The 27,964-nt window shown below is 35.9% G+C and overlaps 2 protein-coding genes across 2 annotated transcripts in view; one reads left to right on the forward strand and one right to left on the reverse strand.

The window, feature by feature from the left end:
• The window catches only part of PSMD1 (proteasome 26S subunit, non-ATPase 1), a 75,138-nt gene that overhangs the window by 13,614 nt on the left and 33,560 nt on the right, over positions 1-27,964 (reverse strand). Inside the window, exon 17 of the mRNA XM_080799427.1 lies at positions 1,868-1,971. Within this exon, the coding sequence (XP_080655553.1) occupies positions 1,868-1,971 (104 nt within the window). The remainder of the gene's footprint in view (positions 1-1,867; positions 1,972-27,964) is intronic.
• Positions 10,604-27,338, forward strand: HTR2B (5-hydroxytryptamine receptor 2B). Its single transcript, XM_080797939.1, is given in 4 exon segments — positions 10,604-10,967; positions 19,932-20,132; positions 25,390-25,745; positions 25,749-27,338. Coding segments are annotated over 4 exon segments (1,443 nt in total). The 5' UTR covers positions 10,604-10,618; the 3' UTR covers positions 26,286-27,338.

Raw genomic sequence — 27,964 nt, forward strand, 5'->3', positions numbered from 1 at the left:
TCTCTCTTTAAAAAAAAAAATATATATATATATATTTACTCAGACAATTATAAATGTGCTAGCTGCATTTCTTTTAACAATGGAGCTACAGGTGGTGGGAACTCTAAGAACTTTTTTTGTTCTTTATTTTTTGGCTAGTTTATAAAAATAAAAAGGTGAATATCATTAGGTTAAAAAAAGTGGGGCGAGGGTGCCTGGGTGGCTCGTTGGTAAAGCATCTGTCTTTGGTTCAGGTCATATTCCCAGAGTCCTAGAATGGAGCCTATACCTGCCCCAATCAGGCTGCTTCTCCCTCTCCCTCTGTAGCTCCCTCCTGCTTGTGTGTTCCCTCTCTGTCAAACGGATAAATAAAATCTTAAAAAAAAAAAAAAAAAAAAGGCGGGCAGAGATATATTTTTTGAGTTTTATTTTCATTACAATATAAAAGAAGTGCATCAAATATTTATTATCAGGAAAATAACTGAGAAAGAAGAAAGCAGTTTTGTTTCCCCAGCATACTTTTATCCCATGAACCTCTATATTCCAAGCTGCTGCTATTCGTGGATTTTCACTTTATCAGTTTAGATATATCTACTACATGTGAAGTATCATAAAGAAAACAAAAAGAAATTACACAGATCCTGCCCTAAATCATACAAATTTAGTCCTACCTTTAATATATATATTTTTAAATCATTTTACTAGACTTCAGATAATTAAAAACAGCTATAGTTCTAGATAAGCTTTTGCTTTATTTCCAAACAGACTGTTTCTTTCAGGTGCTACCAAAATAGGGCAAAAATATCTCAAAAGATGAGAAGAAAGTAAATTTGTAAGATTTATACAAAGAATTCTACTTCACCATAATAAGAAACATGGCTCTTAAAAATATCAAATTGCATTCCTGGACCTACAGAAATCTATAATATTCAAAAAGTTATAGTATTATTAGCACATTCCCACCACCCCTTAAAATGAGCAAACCAGGGAAAGTCTTACAGTGTGAGTGAGAGATTATACACTTGTAGATTATTAAAGTATTAATATTTCCTTGATTTTATAAAAATGAACATAAATATACTTCAATTCTCAGAAAGTTTAATTCCTTTCTGGTATTTAAATAACTGTCCTAATAATAAAGGTCTACTTCTAATAGCTGATTACAGTGATTACTGAAGACTTCCAGAGCTGAGCAAATATAAATCAAATATTTGGGTCTTTTATGATCAACTATAATTCTAGATTTAAGAATTCTTTTGATTAAAGACATTTTATGATATCAAGTTGTACTACAGAGTTTCACCGATATTTTTTAAAAATATCTTATTCTTTTGTTCTTGACAAAAGTGGATACAGTCATGAGGAGCTTTCCTTGGCAATAACAACCTGGCAAAAACCGTCAGAATGAACCTTTATAGAACTCTGAAAAAAATCTAATGAAAAACTTACAACAACCATGGGTCAGCTTAATGAAGCACTGTTGGAAGAGAGTGCTGTGATATTGGAAACTGCCCATCTACCACCCTACTCCGAGACTGGTGGTGTCAGTGGAGAAGGCAGCCTGTGTCCTAGCACAACTGTTAATGAGAGGGAGCACGACAGACATTATTCTCACAGAATTGAGAATAAATTGTGTTTCAACCTGCCTGGTGGCTCCTTGAAGCACCAGTGCAATAGCCTGCCTTTATTTCACCAAACTTAGAGAACTCGAAGGCCTGGAGCAGCTTGCCAGGTGACATTTGTTGAAAACACATAAAGACAAAAGTACTGGCCTGGGGCGAGGATTAACGGTTAATCTAGGCAATAAACAGACCGAGAAGCTTGGGAGGAAAGAGGCTGGGAGAGGAGATATGTGGGGTTAATAAGGGCTTTAAAAGCTGCCACATACACTGAGGGAATTGCGAATACCACATGCGAATACCACATGCATATTCAGGGTTAGACACATGCTCAGGAAAGGCCTGAGAAGACTCGAAACTTTCACTCCCGGCCCTGCACAAGCAGGAAGCAAAGGCTAAGGCAGAGTAATTAGGCTAAGTTAAAGGAGTGTTCCAACACAGCCAATCTGCAAGGACTGGGAGAATCTTTTTCCTTTTCCCTTTCTTTTTTTTCCTTTTCTTGGCTCCAGGCATTTAAGGAAACTGTGGAAAAAAAACCCACTAGCTGACCACTAGGCTAATGTAACACAGAGCTGGAGGCAGAGGCTTAAACTACTGAGCCACCCAGGTGCCCCTATAAAACTACTTTTAAAAAAGTCACCAAACAATCCACAAGAAGCAGCAATAATAAACCCCTGGAAGGGGGGGGGGCGGAATCTGATTTCCTTTGTTGCCACACTGTAATATTCAAAACATCCAGTTTTCAACAAAAAATTAAGAGTCATGAAAAGAAATAAGGAAATACATAAAGCCTATTCACAAGAAAAAAAGAAATTAATAGAATGAGTCCCCGAGTAAGCCCAAGTATTGGACTTAAGCCATCTTAAATACATTCAAAGAGAAAAAAAAAGAAAGGCAAATAACTAGATAAAACAGGAGAACAATTCCTCATCAATTCAAGAAAAATCAATAAATAGAAATTATATATAGATACACAAAATCAAATTCTGGAACTGAAAAGTAAAAGTGAAATGAAAAATTCACTACAGGGGCGCCTGGGTGGCTCAGTGGGTTAAAGCCTCTGCCTTCGGCTCAGGTCATGATCTCAGGGTCCTGGGATCGAGCCCCGCATCGGGCTCTCTGCTCAGAGGGGAGCCTGCTTCCCCCTCTCTGCCTGTCTCTCTGCCTACTTGTGATCTCTGTCTGTCAAATAAATAAATAAAAATCTTTAAAAAAAAAAAATTCACTAGAGAGGGTTCAACAACAGAACTGGGCAGGTAGAAGAATCAAGTTAGGTAAAGTGACAATATTAAATTAAATTGATAATTATGTTAGGTGAACTGAGATTATCTAACCTGAGGAACAGAAAGAGAAAAGAATTTTACAAAATGAACAAAGCCTTAAAAACCAGTGGGACACCATCAAGCATACCAACATTGCATAGATGGGAGTCCTAGAGGGAGTGAGAGGGAGAGAGCGGTAGAAAGAACATTTGAAGAAATAATGGCCAAAACCTCCCAAATTTTGATAAAAGACTAGAAACTCAACAAACTCTAAGCAGGATAAACTCAGAGACTAGTGATCAAAGAAGACAAAACCTACATTCTAGTAGGAGACATATAATCAAAAATAAATGATAAACTAAGTAAAAATGTGAAGTACTAAAGAGAACAAAAAAAGGAAATCAAGGTAAGGGGTATTGGAAGAGACAAGAGAGGAAGGTTTAACAGTACCAATTAGGGTAGTCAGCGAAGGCTTCAATGATAATGTGGTATTTTTTTTTTTTAAAGATTTTATTTATTTATTTGACAGAGATCACAAGTAGGCAGAGAGGCAGGCAGGGGCGGGGGGAGCAGGGTCCCTGCTGAGCAGAGAGCCTGATGTGGGGCTCAATCCCAGGACCCTGGGATCACAACCTGAGCCAAAGGCAGAGGCTTAACTCACTGAGCCACCCAGGCACCCCATAATGTGGTATTTAAGCAGACAGGAAGGCAGTAAGGAAGCAAGTCAAGTGGCTATGTAGGGAAAGAGTGTATTATGTATTAGGTAGAGAAAATACCTCATGCAAAAGCCCAATGATAAAACAATGCCAGGCATGTTTGAGGAACAGCAGAGGCCAGTGGTTTGAGTGTGGTGAAGAAGGGGAAGAATAATTGAAACTATGGCCAGATCATAAAAGCTTTATAGGAACTTTACAGGCCAGGGGGTTACTGGAGATTTGCCTTTTATTATGAGTGAAATAAAGGGCCACTGGAGGATTCTGAGTAAAGGAATATGATCTGCTTTGTTTAAAAAGGGTCATTTTGGCTGCTTTATTGAGAACAGAGGGCAAAGGCAAAATAAAGAAAACTGGTTAAGAGGCTACCTAGAAATCCAGTCAAGATATGATGGTGACTTAGGGGAAATTTTGGCATATATGGGTTTGGTGTGTGTGTGTGTGTGTGTGTGTGTGTGTGTGGCATATATGGGTTTGGGGTGTGTGTGTGTGTGTGTGTGTGTGTGTGTGTGTGTGTGTATATATATATATATATATATATATATATATATATATATATATTAGAACCAACAAGATTTCCTGAAGGAAAAAATGTAGAATGTGAGATAAAGAGACTGGAAAGATGCAACTGCCTTTATCTGAGATAAACAGATCAATATATAAAGCAGATCTGGAAACAGAGAACATAAGTTCAGTTTTAGACAATCTGAGTTTGAGATGTTTTTTAGACATCTAAGGGAAATACTGAGTAGGCGATCGAACATGAGTCTGGAGTCTAGGCTAGAGATAGAAGTTTGGGAGTTTCAGTATATAGATGGTATTTAAAGCCATAAATATATTTCAGATACCAAGTACAGACAGGGGAGAGAAGAGATCCAGAAATGAACCTCCAAGAAGGTTGAAGATTAAGAGGCTGAGGAGATGAAACAGAACAAGGAGACTAAAAAGGAACAGTCAGTGAGGCAGGAGAACATCCATGAGAGTGTGATCTACTGGTAGCCAAGCGAAGCTATTTTACGGAAGGGGAAATGATCAACTGGGTCAGTCGCTGCTATGAAACAGGCAGAGCGGGTTACATCTCCTTATTACAAATGCAGAAATCAAAGCTCAGAGAAAGATCTCCTAACCGTTAAGGATTCTGCCGGTCTACTTTCATGACCACGAATCATAGCCATTAGGCTGGAAATAGAGTTTTAGTTTTAGCGGCTTTCTTCAACAAATTAATGGAAACCATGGGTGAATGGAGGAAGACAATAACGAGGGAGATGAAGTCAACAGAGGACAGGAACCTGGGAGGTATCTGCATATTAAAAGGGTAGAAGAAGAGTTAGAAAAGATTCTTTAAGAAAGACAGAGAACCAGGATGGAATGTCTCTGAAGGCAGGAAAAGATAAAGCTTTAAGAAGAAATGTTTAGCCAATAGAGCTGAATATTGCACACAATCTATAACTGGTGTTAATAATGGACTTTTTAAGAGTTGTTTTAGTAAAACGTTGGAGATAAGAATCTGATTATAAGGATTATAGACTGGGTGGGTGATGAGAAGAGAAAAAGATAGGCAATTCTTTAAAGAAGTTTGATGATGAAGGAAAGAGACTCAAGGGATAACGAAATGTTTAGTTTTCATTAACTAGAAACCTGAGCATGTCTGCAAGAAATATATTAGAACTGAGGAACTGAATATTCAAGGCATGGATTCTATGTGTGAAAAAGATACTATATTCAGCAAAATTGCAAAGAATATAATAAAGAGTTGGGATCAATAACTTAAGTGAAAGTTGTGGAAAAGAGTAATGTCAACGTAATCCCAAAGGAGAGGCTGGATTGAAAAAAAAGACACTTCAGCAAGATTAAAAAGTAATACCACTTTCAGACTGGTCTAAATCTTTCATTAAAACATAGGTAAAATCAGTCGTCGGGGGAGAGAGAGCAGAGTCTAAGAAGAACAGATTAAATTTGTTAGAACAATTTTTAGAATTTTAGCTCTTTCGCTGATATGAGTAAGAAAGGAATGGAAAGAAAAAAAAGCAAAAAAATATTTGAGTTGCTCTGTGGGACCTGTTAAAATGAGCTAGTTTTAGCTACCACGTCTGCATTATAATGATCAATATACTTGCTTATCCATCTGTAAGGGCCTACTTAGCCAGAGGGAGCCATTTTGTTGTTTATGCAGTAAACTTAGATTGACCCTGCCCCTCCCAGAGGAACTCACTTAAAAGCAAGTCGGGGAAACTAGACCCAGGTAACAAAGCCCAAATACAAGGGCGGGTCAGGCCAGGTGGAGACATTCAATCAGTGGGGCATGCATCCTGTCTCCCTAGCTACCAAGGAGAGTGGGCTCCGCCTTTTGGGCGCCAACTCTGACCAAGGTGATAGGCTAGTTCAAATATCTACAAGGGTAAATTGAAATTCAATTGGCCACTCATGTGTGACCTAGCATGACTGTGCAGTTTTCTCTGTGTGTTGCAATCTCATTGGCCATCTGTGTGTGGCCAGGCTCAACCACATGGGCGTTGCTCTATAAAAGTCTGTGAGGCTGGGAAGGGTCGCCCTCTCTGTATGAGGCGGCCCTGACCAGTGGGTTTGACGGTCGGTTTGATTCTCCATGCTTGGCATGAAATAAAGCTTTGCTTGACCTTCGCTTTGTATCAGTCTCGCTCCTTTGATCACGGACCCATTACTGGGGGACCTAACACATCCATGAGATAAATTACACAAGGGCAGAAAATGTTTATCCTGTTCATCACTATATTGCCATGAGCAAATGAACTCAATGAAGAGTTCACAAATAAATGAATATGTACTGGACACAATCCCTATATTGCCAAAAATTCCTTAATGGCTAGTGTTTGATAATTATGACTGAGAGGTAAAAAAATGCTCTTGGTCGGTATTTGTCTTCTTAGACCTATAAATTAGACTGCCCTTTTAAGTCAAAGACAGAATATGTTCAATAAATTAAAAAGGCATGAGGACAAAAGTCATCATTTTGGATAAAATGCAGATTTTCTGGTTATGGTCAGATTAGAGTCTGAGTCTGAACTTTAAGTAATTTTAGTAAGAATTTATCTGGAGTTCTTGGTAAATGAGATATTTTACACAAATAAAGTTTCCAGATATTTGAAATTTAATTCAACTATTAAGAATCATACTTTTATATATTTATCATTTTGGATGGCAATCTTTTAAAAAATGCATTTCATATATTCCTGCCATCCAAAACAGAACCGAATAAAAATTATTTAATCTTTTCTTTAATATGTGGAAGTCATCCCTCTGGTATCAATTATTATACCACATAAATGTCACAATTTTTTGTGACAGCCTGGGTTACAGGAGAGCTACAAGCCTCTACACTGAGTAGACCTACATGCCTATACTTCTGTTTCTTCTGTGGACTCTATTTGCTTTTACCAAAGTGCTTGTCCACCTGTTAATTTGTCAGTCTACTCTGGAGTAAACAGGGAAACATGTTTGTTAAAACCATCTCAAAGTGGATTTATCACTGAACATTCTTTTGTACTATTTAGATTTACCACCAAGTGCAAATGCTATTTTTATTAAAGAGGGGAAAGAGACATGTTTCTGTGAATGAGTGTGAAGAGATTTCAAGTGGGGACTTACAGGCTGCCTTCCATCTAATGTGCATGAGGTTTTAGAGCACAGTTCAGTTATTTGCCAACTGAAAGATTGGTCTACTCTTTCATCTATTTCTTTATTATTATTTTGCTTCCTGATTCTCAGCTATGCTTCTTTATTTTTTTAAATTATTAACATATAATGAATTATTTGTTTCAGGGGTACAGTTCTGTGATTCATCAGTCACACACAATACATAGCGCTCACCAAAACACATTCCCGCCCCAATGTCCATATCCCAGCCAGAGCGAAAAGTTGCCAAATAAGTAGTTTTAACTAGGTGTGTTCCTTAGCCATTAAACTAATTAAAAAAAAAACACACACAAAAAAAACCAATAACCCAACCACCAATTTTAACTACTCAGAATTAAGATTCTTAAAAAGGTAAGTGAGGAGACCTGGGTGGCCCAGTTGGTTAAGCATCTGCCTTCGGCCCAGGTCATGATCTTGGGGTCCTGGGATTGAACCCCACATTGGGCTCCTTGTTCAGCGGGGAGCCTGCTTCTCCCTCTCCCTCTGTCCTTTCCCCTTCTCGTGTTCGCTCGCTTGTTCTCTCAAATAAATAAATAAAATCTTAAAAAAAAAAAGTGAATGTGGGTAAGAGGGTTAGTACTGGCAAAGTTTATAATAGTAATAATGGTCAGCATTTTTATAATATAGTCGATGAATATTTAAAAAATTTTATCTATAAAAACAAAACAATATATTCATTGAATATACTGATACAACTTTAAATCTGGCGTTATTTGTTTTGCAGACTCCTATCTGCCTGCATAAGTACAGGTGCTAAATTGTGATTCACAACAAAGCAATATTTCAGAATATTTCTATATTCCTGAATAGAATCCTGGCACATTAAAATCCATTTGATTGCTCTTGAGTATTATATGTTTTCACTCAAAATTTACAGCAAATTATTTTTTCTAAAATACTGAAAAAAAAACCCCTGAATTTTGAGTTAAAAAAAGCAGCAAATACTGAATAAAATCTGAAGTGCTCAACAGAACTGAAATGAACCAAATATTTTGCAATAACTTTCACACAAGAATAAAAATCTGAAACAGAAAAAGGGCACAACTGTTATTGCTGACCTAGAATTAAATACTTTAAAAATGAATGATCTATGATGATCTTTTAAAAAGGAAACTTTGAGAATGCTCAAGTTCTAATGCTAAGCTACTCTTACCGTCTAGAAAAAACTTAAGCATAGCTGTTAAAATTTTTATGCCAATTTTCTGAAATAAGGCAGAAATATATTTTCATTACATACTGTATACTTCCCCAAAATATCTGAGAAAAAATACAAAAAACTGCCAATGAACCAACCCCCCAATCCAGAGGCCATCTGTTTAAAAATGAGCAAAGTTTCTACTAAAACCTATGCATACATGTTGAATTTAGATCTTTCTGTGTTCTTCTATATAAGGTTGCAACCAGAGAGAATTAACTGTGTTCCACAGCCAACACATAAAAGCTGAATAAGAATCTTGTTCAGAAATTAGAACTCTGTAAATCACTATAAGGTTCACAGGGCACACTCTTTACAGAATGAAAGCTCTAGAATCTCTAGACTATATCTTAATTTTTTTCAAAAAGGAAAAACAGCTCAGTGTTAATCCAAAACAAAATTATGTTAAGCAAAAATGACAGAGTTTATTTCAGTCTCTCAAATATCAAAGAGAGCTCTTAAGAATACAATATGAATAGGGTCATGAACTGGTTCAACATACTTAACTGGTAGTTTTATGAATTACAATGAATGCGGCTGCTTTCTAAAAATGAATGTAACAAAGAGGAAATAACCTCCTTGGCATGCCTGCAGCTATACAACACATTTGTTTCATTGCTTTTAAGCGTCTGTGCGGGAGGCTCTGAGTAAGTCACTAAGAGGACTTCAGTCAGAGCAGCACACAGGTCTACTGAGCAGATCAGATGACATGCTCAGGAAATTAACAAGAAGAGGTAAGTATTTTACAAACAAATAGATAAATAAGTATTTTATAAATAATTAGAATTAATCTAAAGATTTTTTCCCTTTCTTCAGAAAAACTGCTACTGTATCTTTCATTTCTATTCAGTGGCTTAAAAACCAAAATGAAAATTTTACCAATGTTACAGGAGAGATATTTTATATAGGATTTACAGATTTTATTTACTTGAGAGGGAGAGAGACGGAGAGCACAAGTGGAGAAGCGTGCTGCCTGCTGAGCAGGAGGCCCTGACGTGGGCTCAATCCTGGGACCCTGGGATCATGACCTAAACCGAAGGCAGCCGCTTAACTGGCTGACCCACGCAGGTACCCCTGGATTTACAGATTTTATGAATTAATGGTTTAACCTTCCTCTTAGCTTATCCTCCTTCCCAAGGAAACTGAGGAGGTTAAAGAAAAAAATGACTACTTAAAACAAAAAAAGAACTGTTTCAAATTTGGCATAAAGTGATAAATTTGGAAAATATTTGTGGCAGTAATAGGCTTTCTCTGAAAGATGGTTTTATTAAAAACAATTATTTGGATCCTACTAATACCTATTTTTTTTCCTTCTCTCAAACTAAAGGAGTTTTAAAATGTTGCATAAAAATGGCTATTACATCAGTATTAAGATAAACCTGACCAGATAAAACCCAATTACAAATAAGGATTCCTAGCTGGTAAATCATTCATATGGACCTTAGGTGGGCTTGAAGAATTTCTAGGTGGGTAACCAGTGTGTACCAAAAAGTTCTATTCAGAACTATTTAGTGCTTTAATGTTTCTATTCTTCTGTACATATTCTAAGGAAAAGGTAAAAAGACATTCAAGGGTCAGGAAACACCTAGCCTTTTTTTAAAAATAACCACTGAAAAAATTAATGTATCTCCTGTTTCGTGACCTGAGGCATATCAGGAACACGACTGTGGAAATAGGTTGCATTGTCACAAATGCACAAGGGACCTATTGATGGGAAGGGCTACTAAGTTCAATCAAGAGTTTTTTCTGTTTTTTGAAAATAACAAAATAAAATAATGCAATCTACATATTTTAAATCTAGGGGGAACTCTTCGAACTCATTAGCATTCAAATTCAAACACGAGTCTACTGCTACAGCAGAGAAAGAGAGAGAGAGAGGAGAGAGAAGACAGAGAAAGTAATAAAGTCTTTCTTTCACAGCTATCAGTTTCTTTCACTAAGCCTTCTGAAATCTGAGCCTCTGCAGAAGACTAAACCCTGGGGCCTTACCTACAGAAATGGACAGCAGCTTGTATACTCTCATTTTCAAGAACCCAAAAATTTTTTTAAAGCAAGGAGTCAACTTTGGCTTTGAGTGTTTGGCCTGGGTACAATGCCTTTAAAAAGCAGATGACCAGCTTAGCTACTGACCATGCAGACCATTGTCCGGAATTGGATCACATCACACAAAAACAGCGAATGGCCTTCTCTTACAGAGTATCAGAACAGAGCACAATTCCTGAGCACATTTTGCAGAGCTCCTTTCATCACTTAATCTTTGCTAACTGGTCTGGATTACAGACAGAATCGATACCAGAGGAAATGAAACAGACTGGTGAGCAACAGGGAAATAAACCGCGCTGGGCAGCTCTTCTGATACTCCTGGTGATAATACCCACAATTGGTGGGAACATCCTTGTTATTCTAGCTGTTTCACTGGAGAAAAAGCTGCAGTATGCTACTAATTATTTTCTAATGTCCCTGGCAGTGGCTGATTTGCTGGTTGGATTGTTTGTGATGCCGATTGCCCTCTTGACAATAATGTTTGGTAAGTATTTCACTTTGCTCCTGGCATCAAACCACAGAACTATGATATACTATCAGAGAAATGGATACTCAGTCTTTAAAGATGGACTTGGACCATTTAAAGTAACAGTAGGTAAACAGTCCCTCATTTCCATCATCTTCTACTGTTGATAATGAGTTTTAAAGAGCAAAAAATAATTTCTTAGAAACTATTTACTCTTTCCCCAGCCACCTAATAAAAGTCTAATTAGCCATTTAATCATTTAAAAAGTCATCCAAGTTAGCAAGATTCACAGATTCTGCATTCATCGCCTAAAAATTACTATGAAGAACAGACCTATACTTTAACTTTCCCATTATCAATACTTTTTTTCCCTTGACCAAGCAACAGCAAGGACACTTTTGTGACAGCTGGTTATGTGCTGGTATTGATTAATGATAAAATCTTCGAATCACTTAATTCCAATTTGAATCACTAAACACCAATTTAAAATTGGAATTGTTCTAAAAGTTCTTGTTATATTTTTTTTTATCATTTGTGTACTTTAGCCTTAAACATAATTCTTAACACATGTGTCATGTTAAGAAAATATTATGTTTAGTTGCTAAAGGAAATGGTCTGGCTCACACTGTCCTAAGAAATGATTCATCTGTTTAATTTTTATGATTTCTAATGATCCATGTCCTTGATACATGTAAGAAAAATCTATTCAAAATAAAATTAAATATTAAAAATTTATTTAAAATGAACTATTAAAACAAGTGACCAAAACCTCAGTTATTACAATAATAACTTGATATTAAAATATTAGTTTGTTATAAGAAAAGAGATAATATTAAAATGAAAGTTTTCACTTATGTGTATCATCTCTAGTTACAGAATTTGGGTAAATACAAATAATTCTGCTGATAAATTATTAGGGCTTCTGAGAATCAGCATAAAGAAAATACTTAACTTATTCAGTGCTTTGCATAAATTGGTATTAGATTCATTAACTGCTTAAGAAAAACGATTATTTGTAGCAGATAGGGCTTCTTGAAATTATGTTTATATGGTGAGGATAAAAATATTTCAGGTTATAGAAGTGAAGTTTATTTAACTAGAATATGTGTTAGAAGGAGAATAAAAACTCCAATTAAAAAACCCCTCCAATTTAAACTATTATATTTAGGTTTAAATGCTACATTTTTAAGTAATTATAGAAAGATACCAAAATTAAGTGTTTGATCCCCCAAATGAGATGGTGACAGGCTAAACTTTCCATTCTAAATTAACATCTAACCGAGGCTTTAAATTCTATAGCAGGGCAAGTACTAATAACTAAGGTTCTATAGCTTTAATGGACTCTCTAATCATTAATAATATCCAACTATCCCTTCTTTTATAAATCTGTAATTTTTTGAATATTTTAGTACAACATGTAACCATGGGAAGTAATTAAGAAATTTTACTCTAAAGGAGAACCTAAAGGATCTTGATTCTGAAAAAAGTTTAAAAGAAATAAAGTAAATGAGGATAATGTAGAAACATTTATGTATATTTGGTAAATACTGCAGATACTTGATTCAAGGCTCTTATCTCCAAACACACAATACTAATTAATCTGTAAAATCACACTCTTTAAATTATGTTTTTGCTAGACATACAGAAAATGTTACAATACTCATCATATACTACCATAAAATTTAATTGATATATTATTTTGAATAAATGAGATAGAATGAGTTACACAGAACTGAATTTTAACTCTGAAGTCCATATCAAACATCCACTATTTGCAAATTACTGTGGTAGATACTCAAATTATCAGCTAAATAGTTAAAGAATCTTAAAAAGCTAAGTTCCATAGTATTAAAGCAATTAGATAAAACAGAAAAACAGATAAAAGAGATAATTCTGTGTAGTCCACAGAAAAATGGTAGGTATCTGCAGCTGATGACTGAGCTTATATTTAAACTTTTGGGGCCCAAGATATTCCTGGCAATAAATGGTAGCAGAAAACCCAACATATTTTAACATAAAATATATGGAATGTCTTCCTATTTATGTCCTAAATAACTATGATATGTTTTAACTACATTTTCTTTCAAATGCTTGTTAATTTTTAAAAAATAAAATAAAATCTTCTGTGTTCCCAAACACTTCTACTACCAGTAATGAAGCAATACTGGGGGATTAGATTTTTAAAAACTAAACTAACCTGGGAACTTAAACACTACTTAAAAATTACTGCTTTAAGTTCATTATTAAAAACATTATTCCATTTCTAAGAGAAAGTATATGAGAAAATGCATGCTCTGCACTCTAAAAAGCTTCAAAAGTATGCATTCATAAATTGGAAACTGCACATACTATAAATTGGGACTTGACTTCAAACACTAAGATTTTTATAGCCCTTTACATGTTAACAAATACAAAGACTTCCTAAATTAATGCAGTTATAAGAATTTTTGATAACATTAAAGGGGGAACAGATTTTGTGTATTTTTCTCTCATTATAGGAATCATCTTCCGAACTTCAGAAGTCTGTACAAACAAAAGTGTCTCTGATTCTGTAAACATAAAACATTAACTACCACTGAGTAGTATGAGTGCTTTTAATTATCTCAGGGAAATTAAATGAAAGTAACAAAAGAATCTTTACATTAGTTAACGTTCTAATAAAATTAAGTTTTGAAAAAAGGAGAGCAGTGAAACTTTAAAAACTGACTCTTATGCTGAGGAGTATGTTATTCAACCAATGATTTACATAATATTTGATTAAATAATATTGCTTGCTTTTTTTTTTTTAAACAGAGTTTCTATTTTAGCAAGATTATGATGACTGGCCTAACATGGTCTCTCAAATGAACTGTGTGTGATACCTATGTCAATCTTTCTGCCACTTCTTCCACTCTGAGAGCACTAGACTTAACCTTTGCTTTGTAGGTCTAGTTTTGACTGTCTTGTGTATAATTCCCAAAATCCACGATCATAAATCAGTGGCTTATAACATAAGGCTTAAAAAAGCCTACCTAGAAGGCATTTAGAAATACCTCAATAGGATGCAAAGGAAAATAGAACATCATATGCCAATATAAAAAAAGACAGGATATTCACCCTTTATGAACTTCTCTGAACTTTCTCCCATTAAATAAATGATTAAAAATGTAAAGGAGAAAATACAGTGTTTGGTCATTCATTGGTCATTACTGGTTTATTTATAACTTAAGTTTTAATCCATGTCTCACAATTAAAGTTGAAACAGTATCTATGCTATAACTGCAAGAGGCTGTAGAAAATAAAATGGCTGCAAGATAGGGATCTGAAGCAAGACATCCCAGGCACTGAATCCTGAAATAGTTAACTAAGGCCCAGCACACTACAGGCACCAGTAACTGGCAAGTATCAGCAGAATATGAGAAGAGTCTATATACTTTAAATATGTGATTTAGTTTAGATGTGAGTCTGACCAGAGAGGTGAAACAGATGTACAGCAGTAAAAGAAAAAGAAAATCACTTATTTATGTGGTGAAACGCTGCTCTGCCCAATCTTAAATGAGGAACCAAAGCAATTAAAGGCACTTCTTTTTGGAAAGTGGAAATTTAGGGTGCCTGGGTAGCTCAGTCATTAAGCGTCTGCCTTCAGCTCAGGTTTCCCGTGTTGTTCCCTGCTTGGCGGGAAGCCTGCTTCTCCCACTCCCACTCCCCCTGCTTGTATTCCCTCTCACACGGTCTCTCTGTCAAATAAATAAATAAAATCTTAAAAAACAAAAAACAAACAAAAAAGGGAAGTGGAAATATAAAAAACCAAGTAAAGAAATTTTGTAAGTATTAAATCACTTGAAATGTTGAGAACACTATCATATTAGACATCTAATCCCAGAGTATTTTATATATTCAAATGTAGTGGGAAAATGACAACAAAAACAAAACAGAAGCTTCATAATAAAAACTGAAGCACTGATCTATGTCTTTCTTTCCTGAAAGATAAGAATAGAAACGTAAAAATTTCTGAGAATAAAAAAATGGGTATTTTGAGAACCCCATGTCCTTTTTGGCTATGAGGCTATTTAGGGTCTGTCCTACTCCAATAAACTCATGAACTATTTACCTTGCTAAACTCTATAGGCACAGTCCCCTTGGAATAGCTTCAAAAATACAGTCATTTAAAATTCTCAGAAGGCAAATATCTTATGTCTCAGATTTATAGGTTAATTTTAATTATTTTTCTGAATTAATCATATAACTCAGTTTTCCAAACTAAAAACCTGCCAAAAGAGTAAGTGGGTTTCAGATCAAATGAGTGCATCTCACCAAGAAATGGAGTTTCTGGTTAAAAACACTCAGGTTTCTATAGCCATTAAAAAGAAAGCTAAATAAATAAATAAATAGCCAAGCATGCAATGTATATAGGTTATTTATGTTTGCTATTTATATATATACACAAACATATAGAGAGAGTAAAAGGCATACTTTCATGAAAATTTAAAGTTAAACACATTCTCAAACTTTAAAAAAAACAACTTTAAGTTCTGCTGGATACATGCACTCTTGATACAGCAGACAGGAGGACAAACATACTGGTTTTACAGTGATGATATGACTTAACATTTATTTCTAAGTAGGAGTGTTTTAATGGGTAGGCTAGTTTCTGTCAAACAGTAATAGTAATAGGAACTAACATTTATAGAGTGCTTTTTTATGCCAGACATTGTTCTAAACACTTTACATGTATTATTGCATTTAATCTTCAAAGCAATCCTATAAAATTGGTATCATCATCATTATCACAATTTCATAAGAGAGGACAGAATAATAATAAATAAATGGCAGAGACATGATTTGAACCCCGGAGAATGGACTCCAGAATTCACAGTCTTAACTCACTCTTTTACACTGCTTTCTCAAATGAAATGAGAAATTATGTCAACCGTAATGGTCATATTTGACAAACAGCCAACATTTACATCTGAAATAACTCTACCTAACAAGTCAGCCAGAGTTTTCTCTGGGGACAAAGCAGACAATATATTTTTTTTCAGACAATATTTTTTTAAAGTCATATTTCATATTAAATGATACAGAATACTTGGGTCTTAAACAATACTTGTATGAATCTTTGAGATGATCACCAGATCTCTTCTGAGGAAGGTATGAGATCTGGGCCCATGTCTATGAAGTTGTTTACCCTTGTGTCAGGAGACAAACAAAAACTGATTTAATTGAATGGCAATTCTACCACCCCTTATGTATGGTGGTATTTGAAGTATGCAAGTCTTCATTTTAAGCAACAAACTTTGTGCTATTAATATTTTTAGATAAATAATGAACTATATATAATCCACAACTCAGCAAGATTGTTATGCTCCTGTAATTACTGACCTGTAATTATTTCAGGCATCCACAGAAGTGCCATTGTTCAAACCTTACTGAAATTAAATTCCTCTTTAAGATTAATTTGGGAGCGGGTGGAGGAAGAGGTAGGTTTTTCAAAGAAAGTTTGTGCACTTTTTGTGAAACAACAAATACTATACAATTTAAAAGTTTTCCTCCTTCTGCCTTAGCTTTTATGAAAAAGACAAGTTCAGAGCCCCAGAATAGCAGTAATTTAGTTCAAGTACCTGATAACTTATTTCCCTTATATTGACTCTTATATATGTTTTTCTTTCTATATAAATCTATAACTGGTCCATTTGAAATAGCACAGTAAGTTCTTATGGAAGTAAGCTGGACATAATACATTATAACAAATAAATGAAATTATAAATCCTTAAAACAAATTAAAACCCTAGTAAAAATAACAAAGTTTTGGAGTAGTTAATCTACCCCACACCAAAGTAAGAAAGTTTTCTGACCCTGAGCCTATCAAATTAATACTAAATGAAAAGATAATTTTAGAAATGAAAGTATCTGGACTAGAGAAAATCCCTTTATAACCTGAGAATGTCTAGAACTGTTTTTAATTTGTATAAATTCTTAGATTACCCAAATCTATTAGGCAGACAAGATTTTTTCTTTTTACTTTATATAAAAGATTTCTATTAATTTAATGCAGTCATATTACTTTTATGTTCATTTCATAAAAAGCCTATTGACTAGTACCTTCATGAAACTTTCAATTATAAAGATTAATAATAAAGATCGATCTCTCTTAATCCTAAGCCTATATCACAGTCTCCTTAAAGAAAATTCCCTATCATGCCTCAGTATTTCTGCTATTAGTAATAAGTACTGACTAAAATAATAAAATTCTAGCAAACTGCATTAATATCTGCTTCGTGCACCAAAATTGGAGTTTATTTTTTTAAGATTTTATTTATTTATTTGACAGACAGAGATCACAAGTAGGCAGAGAGGCAGGCAGGGAGAGAGGAGGAAGCAGGCTCCCTGCCAAGCAGAGTCCGATGTGGGGCTTGATCCCAGGACCCTGGGATCATGACCTGAGCCGAAGGCAGAGGCTTTAACCCACTGAGCCACCCAGGCGCCCCAAGATTTTATTTATTTGAGAGAGAGGAAATAGCGAGACAGAGCATGAATTGGGGTGTGTGTGTGAGGGGGTGGGGAGAGGGAGAGGCAGTGCTGAGCAGGGAGCCCAACGAAGGGTTCAAGCTCATGACCTGAGAAGCAGCAGTCCCTTAACCGACTGAGCCACCCAGACGCCCCCAAAAATTTGGAGTTTATAAAATAAATTCATTCTGTTGGAAAGTGAGCCTAACAAGGCTTCATTGGAACACGAAAGAGCTTTCTCTTTTAGTCCACAATTAGAGTCAAATTGTCTATTTTCCAAAATTTGTACTTTTTACATGGCTTCCTGCTCATGGCTACTAGATTTATGACTAGAATTTCCCAGATCTTAATTTAAAAAACATATAACCCATAATTAGATAAGCTAATAGGCAAGTTTAAAACTATGATCAGTATCTCTTGTTATAGTTCTACATTTGAGTATTTTTCTTTCTTCTACTCAGTTCTAAATGTAGAATGTCAGGACAGTTTAGAATGTAACATCATTTTAAGTAGTTTCCACTGCACAACTCTTTCAATCATGTGATTATTTTCACTCTACTTGAACTATTAGTTTACTTAAGCTGAGGTCCATTGCAGCCTTTCAGTGTCCAAAGTCCTTTTCTACTTATTAACAGAGAATCTGAATACTATGACTAAGAGGGAGAAAAATCTAACTGATTAAGTTTCTCTCTAAAGACAGATTTCTCTGCCATTATTGATTTGAGAGGTCTCCCATAAATTTCCTCCTATGAGGCATTCTGAGTGCCTATCCTACAACAGTGAATAAATGTTGGTGCATCATTTAAGACCCAAGATATTATAATGTTCCCCAGAGTCTTCTAAAACATTGCTTTTAAAACATTAATTTGTACGCTGTTGGAAAAAAACATTCAAAACTATCTCAAAACTCTTTTCCCTATATGACAGTCTTTCATTTATTTATTTATTTATTTTTGGTGTGGGATGTTAACATCTCTCCACCCCCAAGGTTCTTGAATTTAAACAGTTTACAACTGAAGAGTTTCTTGGTGCTCTGAAATCCTAAAATGGTATCTTAGTCTTCCTTCAATTATCCCAATTATCTGTCAAGGTCAGATAATCATGCAAAAACTAGGAAAAGTAGTTTATATTTTTCAGTGGACATACAACAATTAAACTATAAAAAGGATTTAGATAATCTCATATATATATATCATTTGTTCTACACAGAACTAATTTGCTTTTATTGCAAGGTCTGTGTGTGTGTGTGTGTGTGTGTGTGTGTGTGTGTGTCTGTTAGAAATGTGGGTTCTAGGGGCGCCTGGGTGGCTCAGTGGGTTAAAGCCTCTGCCTTCGGCTCGGGTCATGATCTCAGGGTCCTGAGATCGAGCCCTGCATCGGGCTCTCTGCTCCGCGGGGAGCCTGCTTCCCCCCTCTCTCTCTGCCTGCCTCTCTGCCTACTTGTGATCTCTGTCTGTCAAATAAATAAATAAAATCTTTAAAAAAAAAAAAAAAGAAATGTGGGTTCTAACTGAAATATTCTAGGGGAAACCCTAAAATAAATTTTAGGTGTTTTGGAACTGCAAATATATATATATACTGGGTGTATGTATAAAATATAATGTATCAACCCATATGTGTTATAGATACTTGCCTAAGTAAATTTATTGGAAAACTACATAGGATATTCAGTACCATATCCAAAACCGAATTTTTTCCAAGTTATTATTTCTCAAATGCTTAAGACTATATGAAGCATAGAATAAATTTTTTTAATAAGAGTTTGTTACATAAATTAAGTACTATGTTTAATCCCGACACTTTCTTTTTAAACCACAACTCCCCAGTGCCTGGAGTGAATGATGAAATATGGAAGGATAACAATCCATTTTTCTTCAGAATAATCTGAAATCATTCCTTTTGCAAACTTTATTCAAGAACTACTTCTGCCAAAAAGAAAACTCCAATCATTTCACTTAATTACTTCACCAAATGAGAATTTGCTATAAACAAAGATTATGCTGCTAGTTATTACTAGAAATGAGCCAAATCCTAGGCTTCACTAAGATTCCCATTCTAATACTCTTTTTGCCACATTGTATTGCTTCCTCTATTTGGTAAAATATTCTTTTTATACAAAAGCAGCTTAAAAATTAATTTTATTTGACTAGCAAGGTTAAGTGGCAGTTGCAACACTGTGGAAATTTTTAAAAGATCACAAAAGGAACAGACGAAAGAGCAACTACAGTCAAATGAATGCTAAAAATGCTAAACTGCTGATTTTGAAAAAGGGTATTGTGATTACTATACAAAATAGAAAATGTATTTAAAAGGGACCATTTACAGAAATATATTTATTATTACTGAATCCATTATCTAAAGTTAGACATCTTGTGGAGGTTAACTCATAAAGTTTCAAATAAGTAACAAAAAGTTTAAAAATATGTATCACTTTAAAAACAAACTGCAAATTGAATATTGCCATTCATGAGAATATGCTTTTGTTTTGCTTTTCAGAGGCTATGTGGCCCCTCCCACTTGTTCTATGCCCTGCCTGGTTATTTCTTGATGTTCTTTTTTCTACTGCATCCATCATGCATCTCTGTGCCATTTCCGTGGATCGTTATATAGCCATCAAAAAGCCAATCCAGGCCAATCAATATAACTCACGAGCCACAGCACTCATCAAGATTACAGTGGTATGGCTAATTTCAATAGGTATGTGGGGAATGTCAGGGTGTGGGGTGGTATAAATAAACAGCTTTTGGTTTCCTTTGGTTAAGAAATATACCAGGCCAGGTAGGCTGTGAAACTTAGCATAAGAGGTCAAGGCAGACTACTGATATACTGATACACCAACACAAGCTCTTTATGCCATGTCATCATATAAAATCACACAATCAACAACATATGTGAAAAAGCAAAAAGTTCATGTCCTCAGAAAGAATCATCTTCACAAAGGTTACTGAGATATCTTCCTGCTTAGATTTTGACATGCAGGAAGACTAAGTCTGAAAATAGGTTTTGTTTTTGTCAATAGATCATTAAGGTCTAGGGAGCATGCAGAATCTCGAAATTAGTATTAAAGTAACAAAAAAATAAAATGCATCTTTAGTCACACTTAAGAAGGTAAACAGGAAAAGAGAAAAAAGAAAAAAAACCCAAATACTTTGTATGCACGTACTAAAGACCATAAATTTGGGGTGCCTGGGTGGCTCAGTGGGTTAAAGCCTCTGCCTTCGGCTCGGGTCATGATCCCGGGGTCCTGGGATCGAGCCCCGCATCGGGCTCTCTGCTTGGCGGGGAGCCTGATTTCCTTCCTCTCTCTCTGCCTGCCTCTATGCCTACTTGTGATCTCTGTCTGTCAAATAAAAACAAAACAAAACAAAACACCATAAATTCATCTTGGAAGCCAATATGTGTATAGAATAAAGGCAGTAAGTGTCTACAAAGGTGTTCTGGATATATGATTAATCGGAGGTTTTAAGAGAGATGCTAGCGATATTCAGAAATGATTTACATAAGAAAGTAGTATTTCTTCTAAACTGCCTTATGCCCTTGTGCCCATCTTTAATGCTCAAAGATAGCTTCTATGATAGAGTATCCTAGCATGAAGTACAGCAGAAATAATTCAGACCTCTTATAAGTTAGTATCAGAAAAAGATTCACAACAATTACTGTGATATCAATAGTCTGACTAGCAGATTCACTTCTTCCTAGAAAAAAAAAATCAAAGAGGAAAATCAAGACAGATCTGGAATGCTAAAGGAAAACCATGAAAAAGACATGGTCTCTCTCTAATCAAAATAAGAACACTGTGCAAAAAAAACAAGATAATTAAAGTGACCTTTATGTTCCTGAAACAATAGCAGGGCCAAACCTCTTTTGAAAAGTTTGGAGGTAAAAGTAAGGAGTGTTACTACTCTGGCTTGCGAAGAAATCAGGGCCAAGGAAAAGTCTATTCAGAACGACAGGTTTGTAAGCAGAGAGATAGGCTAGTTTGGGGACAGATGCTGATTGACAGAGCAGAAAAGGCCCCCCCAAAAGAAGCCAGAGAAAGGGCATGGGAGATAATGAGTAACAGTCACCAAAATTTAAAGTGGAAAGGAGGAAAACTACAGTAGCTCATGCCAGAAGTCCCAATCTTTTTGGTAAATTCACTGCAGTAAGGGAGAGATGGGGGAGACAGTGTGAGGTATGTGTGTGTTGGGTTAAGGTGGAGGAAACAGGGCAAAGGCAGGGAGAAAACAGGAGAAATGATCCTTAAGAAGAATTAAAACATTTGAAACCATGAAATACAATCAAGCCAATAAATAGCCTACTGTTAGAAGTGATACCCAATTAAAGCTGGTTCGCATGAATCCATAAGCAGATCAAATCTCTGTTGTGTACCTGTGACATACTAGATATCAAGAATACAAAGATAAATAAAAAAGAGCCTCTATATTCAAAGAAAGCAGATAATAAACAAATTAGACTAATACAAAGTATTAAGTAGGCAGGTAGAAAAGAATAAAAAGAAGACTCCAGATTTACAGCTTTGGAAGGGATCTTATAAATTCACTTTTTCCTTTTATAGATGAGAAAAGAAACCTAGAGATTTTATTTTTTTAAAAAGATTTTATTTATTTATTTGAGAGAGAGATTGTTAAAAAGCAGGAGGGGAGGAGCAGAGGGAAAGGGAGAAAGAGGCTCCCTGCCCTGACGTGAGGTTCAACCCCATCACCTGGGATCATGACCTGGGCCTAAGGCAGATGCTTACCGACTGAGCCACCTAGGTGCCCCAAAACATAGAGCTTTTAGATAGCTGGCTTAAAGACTATTAACAGCTTTTCAGCACCAAGGCCACAATCAATGCTGTGTTCATTTCATCACCCTTTATTTGTAGGACCAGTGACAATTTAGTAACTTTGTAGAAGAAAAAGCAGATGATAAGGTTAGTTCAGTTTTTAAATTCTGCAAAATGCTGAAAAGAACTCACTTTCTTCTGGACTTAGTTATCCTCAGTAAGACCTGGCAAAAAGTAAGGTATGAAAGAGTAAGGGGATAAGGGTATAAAAAGTATCAGTGAAAACTTATGTTATTGACCACCAATCCAGTTGAAAAGGTAATGTGAGCCTTGAAGGAGATTAACAGAATGTGAAAATAGAGAAGGATGAATGGACTAGAGGTCAACATAACTGTAAAATGAAGTCCCACAGTAATCCAGAGCAGCAGGACAAGAAAGGGAAGTTTCACACAAAGTTCTTGGTTTTAGATATGTGACAGCTTTAAGAGGGTTTGTGGATGCCTTCAGGAGTGCAAATAATAATAATGAGGGTTGATATACGAGAAACTAATATAATACTGTATGTTAACTACACTGGAAATAAAATTTTAAAAATAATAAAAGATATCAGAATGGAGTTCAACAGACACAAAATGAAGGTGTCAGAAGGGTCATCAATAAGGTCAAGTCATGGAAGGTAACAGCAATGGAGTGGTGGAGAGGAAGGCTTTAGCAAGGTGCTGAATCTACTGAGGAAGATGGGCAGAGGTCCTGGAGGTTGGTAGATGACCTGCATGGAGAACAGAGTATTGTAAATAGATTATCAATAGACTTCAAAAGGGAAGGGTTTTGGGGAGAAAAGTGGAAAAATCACTTAGAATTACCAGGGTACAGCAGGGGTCAGCCAACTTTTCCTGTAAACAGCAAGAAAGTAAATATTTTGGGCTTGCAGGCTCTAACGGTTTCTGTCACAACTACTCAACTCCGCAGCAGGAGAGTAAAAGCAATCATAGGCAATTTGTTAACAAATGGGGATGGCTGTGTTCCAATAAAATTTTATTTACAAAAACAGGATGCAGGCCAGATTCAGCCCTCAAGCTGTAATGTGCTGACTTCTAGTGTAGAACAGTAAGTATAAAGAATCCACTTTCTGGTGGGAGAGTTGAGGAAAAGTAGAAAAAGCAGTAGCCTCCCTGTTAGAAAGTATTTGAGGAAAATATTTTCATCAAAGGCTCTTCAGTTACCATAAAAAGGCTCTGTACATGATGAAGTACTTTCAAATTCATAAAACAAAACAAAACAAAACAAAACACAAGGATTCTAGAGATTTCTAAAGATACAGTTAATTCAAACTTCTTTTTAAGAATCTGCTGTTTCAAAGGGAAAGGATTCAGGATAACACTTGTGTACTTGTCTAATAAGCTTCTTCATGTGGCAAGATCATATTTAAATACCGACTCCATGGTATTTAAAGTATTAAAAAATTAGCATGAGATATGTTTCTTTCATATCTGTTAGAGGAACTCTCAACCTGAAAATAAATTTCATTTGGAATGTCTTCTTTGCAGAAATGTCTGTTCATGTCTTCTGCCCATTTCTTGACTGGCTTATTTGTTCTTTGGGTGTTGAATTTGATAAGTTCCTTATAGCTTTTGAATACTACACCTTTATCTGATATGTCATTTGCAAATATCTTCTCCCTTTCTGTCAGACATCCAAGTGGCCAACGGACACATGAAAAAGTGCTCAATATCACTCAGCATCAGGGAAATACCAATCAAAACCACAGTGAGATACCCCCTCACAGCAGTCAGAATGGCTAAAATTTACAAGTCAGGAAATGACAGATGTTGGTGAGGATGTGGAGAAACACCTATGCTGTTGGTAGGAATGTAAGCTGGTGCAGCCACTCTGGAAAACAGCGTGGAGGTTCCTCAAAAAGTTGAAAATAGAGCTACCTTATGACCCAGCAATCGCACTACTGGGTATTTATCCTAAAGATACAAATGTAGTGATCCGAAGGGGCACATGTACCCCAATGTTTATAGCAACAATGTCCACAATAACCAAACTATGGAAAGAGTCTAGACGTCCATCAACAAATGAATGGATAAAGAAGATGTGGTATATATATACAATGGAATACTATGTAGCCATCAAAACGCCCGAAATCTTGCCATTTGCAATGACATGGATAGAACTATGGGGTATGATGCTGAGCAGAATAAGTCAATCAGAGAAAGACAATTATCATATGATCTCTCTGATATGAGGAAATTGAGAGGCAGGGCAGGGGATCATGGGGGGGAGGGAGGGGAAAAAAATGAAACAAGATGGGACTGGGGAGGGAGACAAACCATATGAGACTCTTTTTTTTCCCCATATGAGACTCTTAATTTCAGGAAACAAACTGAGGGTTGCTAGGGGGTGGGGGGAGATAGGGTGGCTGGGTTACGGACACTGGGGAGGGCATGTGCTTTGTCGAGTGCTGTGAATTGTGTAAGACTGATGATTTACGGACTTGTACCCCTGAAGGAAATAATACTCTATAAGTTAATAAAAAAGAAAAAAAAAAAGGAAAGTAAATTTCATGATTCATATGATCTCAAATATTTAAGTAGCATTTAAAAAAAAACAAAAAACAATGAACACCACTTAGTTTTCCCTAAGTCGTCAGAGGAAAGATTAAGATACTCATAAATTACAAATAATGAAAATGTCTACTAAATCAAACTGTGTAGCCTCAAAGACAATAGTCTTCTATCTAGAATTAAGATACTGCATGAATGTACTCCGAAGTCTCTTTAAATCAACTACATTGGATATAAAGATAAAGCAAATTCTCTTCTGAACTACTTTTTCTTAATCCGGGATAGATCAACAAACACAAACAGATTATGAAAAATGGAGAATAAATGACATTCTCTTCTATTTTGTAGACATACTACAGCTTTAGGGAAGCTTAAATTATAAACTTGAAATCACTAATCAATCTCTGTTTAAAAACATCAGGTTTGCTTACTTGGGTCTATTTGTTAAATCTTCCTTTAATTAAATGCTTTGACAGATTCTGCACTGTGTGTACTAGGAATGAAAATCCACTAACCATTAACCACATAAAGTCACTAAGATAAACTCTAAAAGGACCTAATCTAAGAGTCAAAGGTCATAAAATTAACTCAGTTTATCTTGTTCCCTCTTCCTTAGGCATTGCCATTCCAGTACCCATTAGAGGGATAGAAATTGATGCAGGTAACCCAAGCAACATCACCTGTGTGCTGACAAAGGATCGTTTTGGCAACTTCATGCTCTTTGGCTCACTGGCTGCCTTCTTCACACCTCTGGCAATCATGATTGTCACCTACTTTCTCACTATCCAAGCTTTACAGAAGAAAGCTTACTTGGTCAAAAACAAGCCACCTCAACGCCTAACGTGGTTGGCTGTGTCTACAGTCTTCCAAAGTTCCAAAGAAACACCTTGCTCATCACCTGAAAAGGTGGCAATGCTAGATAGTTCCCACAAAGGCAAAACTCTGCCCAAATCAAGTGATAAGATACGTAGGTGAACAATGTCCACAGTTGGAAAAAAGTCCATGCAGACCATTTCCAATGAACAGAGAGCCTCTAAGGTTCTAGGGATTGTTTTTTTTGTCTTTTTGCTTATGTGGTGCCCCTTTTTTATTACAAATATAACTTTAGTTTTATGTGATTCCTGCAACCAGACTACTCTCAAAATGCTCCTAGAGGTATTTGTGTGGATAGGCTACATTTCCTCAGGGGTGAATCCTTTGGTCTACACCCTCTTCAATAAGACATTTCGGAACGCATTTGGCCGATACATCAGCTGCAATTACCAGGCCACGAAATCAGTAAAAACTGTCAGAAAATGTTCCAGCAATATCTACTTCCGAAATCCAAGGGCAGAGAACTCTAAGTTTTTCATGAAACATGGAATGAGAAATGGGATTAATCCTGCCATGTTCCAGAGCCCAATGAGGCTCTGCAGTTCAAACATTCAGGCTTCCTCAATCATTCTACTAGATACACTTCTCCTCACAGAACATGAAGGTGACAAAACTGAAGAGCAAGTCAGTTATGTATAGAAGGAATGTCAGTTTTCATCTAATTGATATAACAATGAATAAGGTGATAAAGATGATATAAATGTACCAAGAATTATAAAAGAACTTTATGTCATGTATCAAATCGTCTCTTTAAAATAAGAGTTATCTATTAAGATGATACAATTTTCTTTATTTGGACAAAACTACTCCATGAAAAAAATCATTTTGTATAGCTGAAAGCAAAAACAATCCAGCAGTCTGGCTAAATGTTACGGTATTCAAATGAAATAAAATTAAGTAAATCAATAAGTTTCAGTCTTAAAAATAAACAATGTCATTGTAAGAATTTGTTTAGTTCCTAACTGTATGAAAGCTGTGCTAAGAATGAAATAAGACAAAAAAGCATTAACCTCTTCAAAGCCTTAAAAACATAAGGCATAACACAGAACAACAACAAGAGGAACAGAAGACTAAAAATAAGTGCACGAAATGATCGCATCTGGAGGTAAGCTAAGATTGTCACTACAGTCTGGCTCAGTTAAAGGTAGTCATTATATTGCTTTGATCAAGAAACTTGTGATGGAAGGGGTAGGGAGGACGGTTGTTAGGTATCACACAAAGTAATAGGATCTCGGAACTAGAGCTGTTTGTTAAATGTCTGATACCAGGTACATCTACTCACCAGAAGTGGGTCTAACTTAGAGAACGAGAGGACACAAATGAAATCACTCCTGCGTACCTGAAATTCATTTTGTTCCTTGGAGAACAAGTACAAACTGGAGACACAGGATCTCGATCCAGGAACCTAAACTTTAATGACCCCATAATGACCCCAAAACTTGGCTGAACTTCTAGCACAACATTTTTTATTCACCCTTTCTTAATTTCACTGTGCACTGCTAGATCTGGGAATAAATCCAAACTGTGTCACCAGCTAACTGACAAAATTTATGAAAGATACTTAATTTCTCTGAGCCTCAGTTTTCTCAGCTACATAGGGTTCTTATGAGAATGAGTACAGGCGGGCAGTTTGTATTGGTAGCCAATTCTAGTTACATCTGATATTTTATTGTCACGCTATTGCCATAATTGGAGAACAAAACTATAGACTGAAGGGCTCTGCAGTGAAGACAGCCCACATCTTAGCTTCTCCTTTTCAGGCTGACCCATTCTTATATCTCAACCTATTCCTCTAGCACTATCCCTCCCCAGGTGATTAAGTTTAAGAAAATTACTTCAAGAAATGTGTTGACTATGGAGAAACTCAGCATAAGTGAATCAGGTATATATTCTCCAAATGGAGAATATAGTTAGAACATAGTTAGAACATAGACCTTATGGGCTCTGTGTCTGCCAGAAAGAGTATACCTTACAAATTTAATCCCGAAATCTCAAAGCTTTAGGCATGGAATTCCCCCCAGCAGTCTAAGATTCTTCAGCAGCATGAAGGATGGCTCAGTTCAGATATGCAAAATAATTCTTTTGTTTTTTTCAAAGATTTTATTTATTTATTTGACAGAGAGGGAGACAGTGAAAGAGGGAATATAAGCAGGGGGAGTGGAAGAGGGAGAAGCAGGCTTCCTGCTGAGCAGGGAGCCCGATACAGGGCTTGATCCCAGGACCCTGGGATCATGACCTGAGTCAAAGGCAGAGGCCCAATGACTGAGCCACCCAGGCACCCCTAATTTAATTCTTGAAGTAAAATTTATCTATTTTGG

The sequence above is a fragment of the Martes martes genome (genome assembly GCF_963455335.1).
Source record: "Martes martes genome assembly, chromosome: 3".
Classification (NCBI taxonomy): Eukaryota; Metazoa; Chordata; class Mammalia; order Carnivora; family Mustelidae; genus Martes; species Martes martes.